At 51.0% G+C, this 11,065-nt stretch overlaps 1 protein-coding gene across 1 annotated transcript; it reads left to right on the top strand.

Moving 5' to 3' along the window:
• Positions 1 to 1,556: 1,556 nt before the first annotated feature.
• On the top strand, positions 1,557 to 1,947 carry LOC308235564 (thymosin beta-4-like). The gene has a single exon (XM_080644485.1). The coding sequence runs from the start codon at positions 1,593 to 1,595 to the stop codon at positions 1,725 to 1,727; it is 135 nt and encodes a 44-aa protein (XP_080500611.1). The 5' UTR covers positions 1,557 to 1,592; the 3' UTR covers positions 1,728 to 1,947.
• The last annotated feature ends 9,118 nt before the right edge of the window (positions 1,948 to 11,065 follow it).

The following is an 11,065-nucleotide window of genomic DNA, read 5'->3' as shown; positions in this document are numbered from 1 at the left end:
TGGGAAATGTCCTGATCTACCTCCTCATCCTACTCTAAATCCTCATCAGCACATGGTGTGGTGTGAACACCAGGGGCAGGCTATGCCCCTCAGGCAAGGACATTCCCTCCCTGGCTCCCCTAACATTCTATTGAAGACCCGAATCCCCTCTGATCCCCACAGGGCCACTGCAAGGAGCTGGAAGAAATCAGGCCTGTGAGGGTCAGGTGCAAGGAGGCATCGAGGGGATGAGGGAATCCTCTGCTCATGTATGACTAGGGGACACCAAGAATGGCAGATCAGCCAGCCTGGGCCAGGATCTGAAGAACTTAGCGCCCCTCTACCCTCAACCTCGGGCAGGAGGAGGAAAAAGGCAGCAAAGTTTGAGCAGATCTCCGGCAATAGAAATCCTAACATTTTGACGTCTGCATCCCTTGCCCATGGGTTTGTTTTGATTTTCTGAGTGAAACCCAATGACCTTTGGGCAGTTGGACAAAGGCATCAGAGTGCTGGGAGAGGAGCCTTGAAGGAGGGCCTGGCCTCAGTAAGATTTTCTTACAGAGAAATTTTCTCTAGTTTTCTACAGTAAAGAATTCATCTTGCCAGCCTCTTGATGCCGCATGGATGTGTGTCTCAAATGATGTCCTGTGTCAGCGTTTCAACTGTGGGGTTAGGGGAAGAATATGGAGGGTGGACATCAGTGATACATAGCTAATGTGAGGGTTCTGGGGTAGACGTTTCCAAATGCTATTCCAGGTATCCTGGGGGTACAAAAGGGCCAGTCACAGAAGGAGTGGGGGATGAACAACATAAACTGATGAACAAAAATAGAGCCAGAGTCATAGAAGCATTGAATAGACCATCCAACCTAAGAGGGAAAGCTGGAGGGGGTGGGGAGTAAGAGATCAACCAAAGGACTTGTACTACGTAGTATGCATGCATCTGAGCATAATCAATGGACACAGACAGCAGGGCGTGAGGGCATGTGCTGGGGGGTGGGAGCAGCTGGGGAGAGGTCATTGGGGGGAAAAGGAAACTTATGTAATACTTTAAACAATAAAGAATTTAAATTTTTAAAAAAGGAGTGAGGGGACTTTCTCTAATTAATGGGATTCTCAAAGAGGCTTTAATTCCTACTACTACTTGAGATTCGGCCATGGGCAAACTACGGCCCGCGGGCCGGATCCGGCCCGTTCTGCTGTTCTACCCGGCCCGCGGAGCCGAAAGAGCGGAGGGTTCTCTTGCTCTTCCCTCCGCTCCTTTACTTTGAATTTATATTAGTTCACACAAACACTCCATCTATGCTTTTGTTCCGGCCCTCCGGTCCAGTTTAAGAACCCATTGTGGCCCTCGAGTCAAAAAGTTTGCCCACCCCTGTATGATTCCTGTCCCAGAGAACTCACCATCTTCACATCGCAGTAATGTGCAACACTGCAGCAAAGCCTGCAGTTTATACTAAAGAGTGAGTGACTAATACTTAGAATCTCGATAGTGAGGCAATTGTAGAGATAAGGAGGCCAGTGGGCACCTCTAAATGGGGGAGACTCGGCGGCGGTCACTGAGCAGATCAAACTTCTCTCGTTCGCACACCTCGCTCGGCTTCCTCTGCAACCATGTCTGACAAACGCGATATGGCTGAGATTGAGAAATTCGATAAGTCGAAATTGAAGAAGACAGAAACACAAGAAAAAAACCTACTGTCTTCAAAAGAAACGATTGAACAGGAGAAGCAAGCAGGCGAATCGTAATGAGGCAAGCGCCGCCAATATGCACTGTACATTCCACAAGCATTGCCTTCTTATTTTACTCCTTTTAGCTGTTTAACTCTGTAAGATGCAAAGAGGTTGGATCAGTTTAAGTGACTGTGCTGCCCCTTTTCACATCAGAACTACTGACAACCAAGGCCACACCTGCCGCTCCCATCTGCCTGGCTGGCTGGCGGGGAAGGGGGGAACTTGCATGTTGATGAAGGAATGAGCTGGGTGGGACCAGGTGAAATCTAGAGTAAACACCAAGCTGGTCCAAGGGGTCCTGCGGGCTGTAAAATGCAGTTTAATCAGAGTGCCATTTTTTTTGTTCAAATGATTTTAATTATTGGAATGCCCAATTTTTAAAAAATGCAAATAAAAAGTTTTAAAACCTGGAAAAAAAAAAAAAAGAATGGGGGAAGGCCAGTATCTCAGGTGGTTGGGTAGAATGTCAAATGCATGCCCTTTGGCCATTTTCATCATTTCACCCAAAGGCATTTAAGATAATGGAGGACTATGATCAAAGGTGTCTTTTCTCCCAAGAGCCTGGGGTGGAGGCTACAGGCTGGCAGGATGATCCAGGGCCTGCATGAGAAATGAGCTACACCTACATGCAACCTCATACCCCACATGAGATCCTGAATGGGACCAGACAAGGACATTATTGGGAAAACCAGCAAAATCCAAATAAAGCTTAAAATGTAGCTAACTGTCAAGTCCCAATGTTAGTTTCTGGGTTTTGGCCGATGTACCATGGCCATGGGAAAGGAACACACAAGAACTATTGGGCCCAGCAGTATGGCTCAATGGTTAAGCGCTGACCTATGAACCAGGAGGTTGCGGTTCAAATCCAGGTCAGGACACAGGTCCCGGTTGCGGGCTCGATCCCCATGGGGGGCATGCAGGAGGCAGCCGATGATGATTCTCTCTCATCATTGATGTTTCTATTTCTCTCTCCCTCTCCCTTCCACTCTCTGAAATCAATAAAAACATATTTTAAAAAAGAACTATTGGAACTATCTTTGCAACTTTTCTGCAAATCAATAATTATTCCAAAATAAGAAAATGTATTTAATTTCATAATCATTTTGAAAAGCCACAGGTGAAAGCTAAGAGGCTGGAGAAAGTGGAGAGAGGGGCAGGTCCGGCGGCTAGAGGGCTGGAGAGGGGGACACTGAGACCAGATTATAAACGCTGCTGGGGAAGGAGGTGGGGGAAGGAGGCTTGGCTCAGGCTGTAGGAAGCTGGAGGTCAAGCTCTGGCCCTTCAAGCACTTGGATGACCAGAGGATGTTGATGGAAGGATTAGGGTTATAAAATCCTCAAACAGTTGGCCTCAACCCTGAGTCCTGGGCAATCACTTTATCACCTGGCAGGCAGAAAGGGGACTTTTGAATCCATTTGTTTCAAAACAGTTGAGCAAATCAGTCTTCAGGGGTGTCCATAGACACCTTGAAGACACTGGATGATGGTGACGCCAGGGATTGCAAACATCCGGTATTTGGTTGGCCTCCTTTCCCCAGCTCCCCTGTCCTCTGTCTGGATTATGAAAACCTGACAGACTCTACTGGGGGACCAGGGTGCCAGCCACACTCACCCCTAGGGTATTGTGTGTGAGTAAATGTGAAAACTGGGGGGCTTCATTTCATCCTGTAAAACCATTACTATCTAGTAAATCAGTACTGAAGCCTCTTTTAAGAAATAAAGAAGACAAAAATGCAGCTTCTAATACATTATCTATCTGGAGCGAGCAGTGAGTTCTGAGCGGCTGCCTTTCTGAGCCATCACAGCCAGCCTGTGTAAGACCAAGTGTACAGCTGCAGGTCTGCTGGGGACCACGAACTCTGTCTGTGACGCCAGCAGCAGGTCAGGCGCCGTGGCACAAGAAGCTTGGGACGCTGCTCCCTCCGATGCCCAGATGCTTTCCTGCGGGCTCAGCCCTGGCGCTGGCTAGCCCGAGAGCCTTCCTCCTGGGCCCCTGGACGCCAGGAGGGATGATACAAAGCTGGTGTCACGTGGCCTCCAGGGGATGCCGCTGTGGGTGTGCAAAGGCTGCCCTCTGCTGGCTGGCTCTAACATTGCCGGGCTCCGTGCTTCTACTCAACTTCCAGGCCATGTTGCATCAGCCAGGGGGAGCCCAGTGAGGATGAGGCTTGGCTGGCGCCGGATGACGCAGGCTCACCGCTAAACCAAAGCGCTGTTGTGGTGGTGTAGGTAGGTGGTGGGGTGAAGCTTACCTCTCAGGCTCCTTTCTCATTGCTGTGGGAACTGTGTCCACAGCCCGTACATATCCCTGGGCCTCACTCCGGCCAGGGGAACTAGTGACCCATGAGAACCATGGTGCTGCTCAGCACCTGGAAAGAAGCTCCAGCTGCTGTTGCTGAGCCCAGGCTCTGAGGTCTGCCCATCTTTGCCCACATCCTTGGCCCAAGAAAGGGTCCAGTCTACTCCACCTGGCCATCTGGACCAGGGCCAAAGTGGTTTCATGTTAAGAGAAAATAAGACATCATCTTCTACTTAAATATATTCTCACAAAGAAATGCAGACCTCTTCCCAGATATTGGGCCTGAGTTAAGGGACAGAAATGGGAGGGTGGGGATGCTCACTTCACAAAGTACCTGGTGTTAACGTAAAAAACCATTGAAACCTGTAAAGAATTTTTGTAAGTTTATTTGAGCCAAACTGTCGACATATGCCTGGAAGCAGAACCTCAACAAATTGAGATAATGCTCCGGAGAATGGCGGGTTACATCTGTATTTATACACTAGAGGCCCCGTGAATGAAATTCATACACTGGCGGTGGGGCATTTCCTCTCAGCCAGGACTGCGAGCCCTCGGGGGATGTTTGAGTGCAGCAGAGGTGGGGAGAGAGTCTCGCCATCACCGCTGCGCTGGTCAGCCGTGAGCCTGGCTCAGGGCTTTTGGCTGAGCAGTGCCCCCCTGTGGGAGCGCACTGACCACCAGGGGGCAGCTCCTGCATTGAGCATCTTCCCCTTGGTGGTCAGTGTGCGTTGCGTCATAGCTGCTGGTCGTTCCACAGTTTGGTCGATTTACATATTAGCCTTTTATTATATAGGATTGCAATCAAAGGAAAGGGACCGAGGTGGGTTACATGAAATCCATTGGTGATAGATTAAGGAGTTGGGGTAAAGCAAAGCAGGGGAACCTCTGGGATAGGGTAAAAAGTGAAATGATGGACATATGCTTCTTTTACACAGATGGATACAGGATAGTTTTACATAATTAGCAGTTGACAATTAACTTGATAACGATAACAATGAGGGAATGTCCTGGTGGCATTTGTTTGCCCTGAGGGGTCTGGAAAAAGGGAAGTTACAAGTTACGCATACATATCTCAGATATGTTATCTTAGATGCAAAAAGACAAATGGGCTTAGTGAAGATCTAAGTTGATCTTTGTCAGGGAAAATACTGGCCTAGGACATGACTACCCACTGTTTGTAGTTAAATATTTAATCTTCAGACCATCTTTTGTGGTTATTTTAGGTCTCTGAGTTTGCAAGACTGCCACGCAGGCCTCTCCTGAGCTTGTCAGGTTAGCATGTGAACCCTTTTGTCCATGCTGGTAATTTTTTTTTTAGAACAATTCAGCAAAATTAAATTCCGGTTTATTGTTGGACAACATTGCTTCACACATACATCAAACAGGTCAAAACAAACAAACAAACAAACAAACAGCAACTTCATGGACAAAAAAAACAAAGATACTTTTTATCTTTGGCCTTTTTAACCATCTCATACAGACCAACCACTAATAGTAGAGCTAGCTAACTACACAAAAAGTTACTGGAATGCTCGGAATAAGATAATTTTGTTTTTGTTTTTGCTTTTCTTACAAGGTTTTTTATTTTTTTCACCTTTGAAATTATAATGGTCACACCACAAGTGAAGTCAGAAGTAGGACAAAGAACACTCCAAAGGCCAGTTTGGTCATCCTGAGATCACTAAAAATGGCTGACCCCTAATAATATGAACAAAAGTATAAAATATAAATTAAAAAATACAAACAAATTTTTCTTCTAAAGCACTTTTTAAAAAATATGTTTTTTATTTATTTCAGAGAGGAAGGGAGAGGGAGAGAGAGTTAGAAACATCAATGATGAGAGAGAATCATTGATTGACTGTCTCCTGGGCACCCAGACTGCAACCCGAGAATGTGCCCTTGACCAGAATCAAACCCAGGACCCTTTAGCCCACAGGCCGATGCTCTATCCACTACGCCAAATTGGCTAGGGCTTAAAGCACTTTTAAGGAAAAAAAAAAAAAAAAAAAAAAAAAAAGCAGGGCCTTGGAAGAATGGGTCTTTTTTCCTCCCCTGTTGCAAATTCACATGGTTTTGATTGGGTGGAGGAGAAGCAGACTCTGTACTCTAAGGTGACCAGGTATAGATTATGAGATGGGGGATGAAGGGTGAATAGGTCACGGCAGCCTTTTTTTTTTTTTGAAGTTTAACTTTTCATTTTTGATGTTTAGTCACACTCATTGGTGTTCTGCTTCTTGGTGTCAACATCATCATCCTCATCATTTTCAGCTGCCCGTTTGCTAGTAGCTGAATCAGCCTCCTCATCTTCATCTCTATCCTCTTATTCCCCTTCCTCCTCCTTCTCCTCCCCCTCCTCCTCCCCCTCTCCTCCTTCCTCTTCTTTCTCTGCCTCATGTCAGCCTCCTGCTCCCCATTTTCCTCATTAACGTTCCCATTGGTAGGTGTGTCACTTCCATCCTGTGCCTTCTCCTTTAAGTGGTGATCTCAGAGCTGGTGTCCACGGCCTCATCTGACATGGTGGGGAAGCAGATATTTTTAAAAGAGTGAGAATTGGAGGACGTTGTTGAGGAAGCTACCGGAGCCCGTAGCCATGGCGGTGGCGGAGGCGTGCAATGGAAGTGGCTGCAGCACAGGAACAACACAAAGATAGCTTTTCAGAGCAGCTGGGGGTAGGGGAGGAGGGGGGGCCGTACTTGGTAATCTTTAAATGTGGTAAAACCTTTCTCTATATTTGCTTGTTCTTTTATTATTCTATACTAGTGGCCTGGTGCACAAAATTCGTGCACATTAAAAGGGAATTAATTAGAGGAAATATTTTAATATTGCTATTTGCCTTTCTCTATAATAGAAATGTCAGAGATGAAAGAAAATTAGTAAAATATATATGAAAATATTCCTCCTGTCAGAGTCTGGGGTGCGCCGTGGGACCCAGAGTCAAGTCCCCACCCACCCACGCGCACCTCAAAATCGCGCGAGGCCCTAGCTGGTTTAGCTCAGTGGACAGAGCATCGGCCTGTGGACTGAAGGGTCCCAGGTTCGATTCCGGTCAAAGGCACATGCCTGGGTTGTGGTCTTGATCTCCAGTAGGGGACATGCAGAAGATAGCCAATCAATGATTCTTTCTGATCACTGATGTTTCTATCTCTCTTTCCCTCTCACTTCCTCTCTGCAATCAATAAAGATATATATTTTTTTAAAAAAAGAAAAAGAAATCGCACGAGACCCAGACCCGGCCGGTCCCACACCCATTGAGTGAGATCCAGACCCGGCTGGCCCCACCCCCGTCAAGCCCTGCCAGGTGGGGGGCACAGCATCAGGTCCCCCATCAAGCCCCACCAGGTGGGGGCCGTGGCCTGAGGTCCCCTGTCAATCCCCGCCGGGGGGGTAGGGGGGGCGCAGCCTCAGGTCCCCCATCAAGCCCTGCTGGGTGGGGGGCACAGCCTCAGGTCCCTGCTGATTGCTCCTTAAGGCTCATTAAGTTAACTCAGCCTCCACTGTGGGTGCAGCCATCTTGTGTTAGAGAAATACCACCTCCGCTGTTGGTGCTGCCATATTTGTGATGGTGTGATGGTCAATTTGTATATTCCCTCTTTATTAGATAGGATAATAAAAGGGTAATATGCAAATAGAGTGAACGGCAGAATAACCGAACAACCAATCAAAGCATAATATGCTAATGATATGCTAAGGCTGCTCAACCGCTCGCTATGATGTGCACTGACCACCAGGAGGCAGACAGTTGACCAGTTGACCAGTCGCTATGACGTGCACTGACCACCAGGGGGCAGATGCTCCAACTGATAGGTTAGCTTGTTGCTGGGGTCTGACCGATTGGGACTGAGCAAGATGGGCTGGACACACCCTGGAGCCCTCCCACGGTCCCTACCCGGCCCGATCGTGCACCGGTGGGGTCCTTCAGCCTGGCCTGTGCCCTCTCGCAATCTGGGACCCCTCAGGGGATGTCGGAGAGCCGGTTTCAGCCCAATCCTGCAGGCCACTCCCCTTGTGAGGGCGCCAGACGTAGGGCTCGTGGCTGGCAAGTGCTGCTGTGGCAGCACAAGCCTCTACCGATTGGACTGATTGGGCGTGAGCCCACGGCTGGCACAGTGGGGCCGGGATGAGTGGGAGCGGCAGGTAGGAGCTGCAGGCAGCATTGGACTGCGGGTTTTGGCCCGATCCCTGCAGGCCACCCAGAGGGACCCCACCTGTGCATGAATTCATGCACTGGGCCTCTCATCTATATATACTAGAGGCCTGGTGCATGAAATTCGTGCACGGGGGGTGTCCCTCAGCCCAGCCTGCACCCTCTCCAATCTGGTACATCCCTCTCACAATCCAGGACTGCTGGCTCCCAAATGCTCACCTGCCTGCCTTCCTGATTGCCCCTAACCACTTCTGCTTGCCAGCCTGATCACCCCCTAACCACTCCCCTGCCAGCCTGATTGATGCCTAACTGCTCCCCTGCAGGCCTGGTCACCCCTAACTGCCCTCCCCTGCAGGCCTGGTCCCTCCCAACTGCCCTCCCCTGCTGGCCTGATCGCCCACAACTGCCCTCCCTTGCAGGCCTGGTCCCTCCCAACTGCCCTCCCCTGCTGGCCTGATCGCCCACAACTGCCCTCCCTTGCAGACCTGGTCCCTCCCAACTGCCCTCCCCTGCTGGCCTGATCGCCCACAACTGCCCTCCCTTGCAGGCCTGGTCCCTCCCAACTGCCCTCCCCTGCTGGCCATCTTGTGGTGGCCATCTTGTGTCCACATGGGGGCAGGATCTTTGACCACATGGGGGCAGCCATCTTGTGTGTTGGAGTGATGGTCAATCTGCATATTATTCTTTTATTAGATAGGATAGAGGCCTGGTGCACGGGTGGGGGCCAGCTGGTTTGCCCTGAAGGGTGTCCCAGATCAGGGTGGGGGTTCCCTTGGGGCATGGATCAGCCTGGGCGAGGGGCCTGTGGTGGTTTGCAAGCCGGCCATGCCCCCTGGCGGCCCAAGCGGAGGCCCTGGTATCTGGGGTTTATTTATCTTCTACAACTGAAATTTTGTAGCCTGGATTGGAGCCAAGCCTTCTGCTTGCTCCATGGCGGCAGTCATTTCTCTTGGGATTTATGTATCTTCTATAATTGAAACTTTGTAGCCTTAAGCTGAGGCCTGGGCCAGCCAGGGTGTGCAGAAAGCTTGGCTTCCTCCATTGCCGGGGGCAACCCTAACCTCCTGCTCTTTCCAGCTCCGTGGCTGCCGCCATTTCTGTTTGGATTTATGTATCTTCTATCATTGAAACTTGGTAGCCTTGAATGGAGGCCTAGGCCGGCAAGGGCAGGCGGAAAGCTTGGCTTCCTCCATTGCCGGGGAAACCCAAGCCTCCCTCCTGCTCTCTGTGGCCGTAGCCATCTTGGTTGGGTTTATTTGCATATTTGCTCCTGATTGGCTTGTGGGTGTAGCAGAGTGATGGTTAATTTGCATATTACTCTTTTATTAGATAGGATAAAAAGCCAGAGACCATAACGCCATAACGACCAGAACGACCAATCACTATGATGCCCACTGCATCCAGCAAACTGGCCTGATTCAGGGGTGGGGCTGGCTGGCAAACCTCCCGCAGCCCCTCCCCCTGACCAGTCCCCCCCCCAGATCAGCCCCCCACCCAGATCAGGGGCAGGGCCGGCCCACCAACAGCCCTTCGCTATGGCTGGCCCCACTGGCAATCAGCTCTCACCACCCTGATCAGCCCACGGCCCCTCCCCCAGCCAGCTCCACCCCTGATCAGCCCCCCACACCAATCGGGGGTAGGGCTGGCTGGCCAACCTCCCACAGCCCCTCCCCACAGCCAGCTCTGCACCCAACCAGCCCCCCCCACACCCCAATTGGGGGTGGGGCCCACCAGCCAGTCGCCGCAGCCCCTCCCCCAAGTTGGCCCAGCCCTGATTGGGCACTGATCAGGGTGGGATGGCTGGCCAACCTCCCAACAGGCCCAGCCCCAATCCACCCTGATTGGGACCAGGCTGGCTGGACCCCACCCAGCCTAACTGCTCCCCTGCAGGTACAAATTCATGCACTGGGCCTCTAGTTATTAAATATATACTAATGTGAACATTTCACGTTTGCCTGTGAGTGAAGCCGAGTTTCCCTGTGTTGCCTGATTGTTGCCCCCTGCTGGCCAGCTGCAGCATTGCAGCATGGGAGTGGTCCCTTATGTTTCATCAGGGACTGTCAGCAGCATGCATTCCAGGAAGATGAGGATCATTTGTCAGCCAGAAAGCGGCCTTTCATGTCATGTGCACCATGTGAGTCAGTGAGTGGGTTGTAGTGAAGCCACAGCCATGGGAGTCTTCAGGTTCAGTAAGTCCCCTAACCCTGCCTTCTGTGAGGTGGGCATTGGCTTCCCAGAAGCCACCTGCTGTATCCTGACTTCTTCACAGCACTGGTCTTACAGGATTGCTGCTTTTTGGGGTGAATTGAGGATAATCTATACTAATAAAAGGGTAATATGCTAATTAGAGTGGACGTCTTCCAGACATCCTTCCAGACAAAGCCACAGCGGCTGCAAGGGCCGAGGCTCAGACAGCCATGGGCAGCTGTGAAGGGCTGAGGCTCAGGCCAGCAGTGGCAGCAGCAGCGGGATAATGGGGGCTGTGCCTCCAGAGGGAGGCCAGACTGGGGGCCAAGGCACAGGCAGTTTGGGGTGATCAGGCCGATAGGGGAGGGCAGTTGGGAGCTATCCGGCCAGCAGGGGAGGGCAGTTGGGGGTGATCAGGCCTGCAGGGGAGGGCAAGGTAGGGGCGATCAGGCTGGCAGGGGGGCAAGGTAGGGGCGATCAGGCTGGCAGGCAGAGGGGTTTAGGGGCAATCAGGCAGGCAGGCAGTGGGGTTAGGGGCAATCAGGCAGGCAGGCAGGCGAGTGGTTAGGAGCCAGCGGTTCCGGATTGTGAGAGGGATGTCCGACTGCCGGAAGTTGGACATCCCCTGAGGGGTCCCAGATTGGAGAGGGTGGGTGCTGACTGGGCTGAGGGGCATCCCCTCTCCCTCCCCCCCCCAGTGCACGAATTTCATGCACCGGGCCTC

The sequence above is a fragment of the Plecotus auritus genome (assembly GCF_963455305.1).
Source record: "Plecotus auritus genome assembly, chromosome: 10".
Lineage (NCBI taxonomy): Eukaryota > Metazoa > Chordata > Mammalia > Chiroptera > Vespertilionidae > Plecotus > Plecotus auritus.
Note: the sequence above shows the minus strand (reverse complement) of the source record. Positions and strands in the feature narration are given on the sequence as shown.

Coding starts and splice junctions, on each gene's coding strand:
- LOC308235564 (XM_080644485.1), top strand. CDS start 1,593: ATGTCTGACAAACGCGATATGGCTGAGATTGAGAAATTCGATAAGTCG.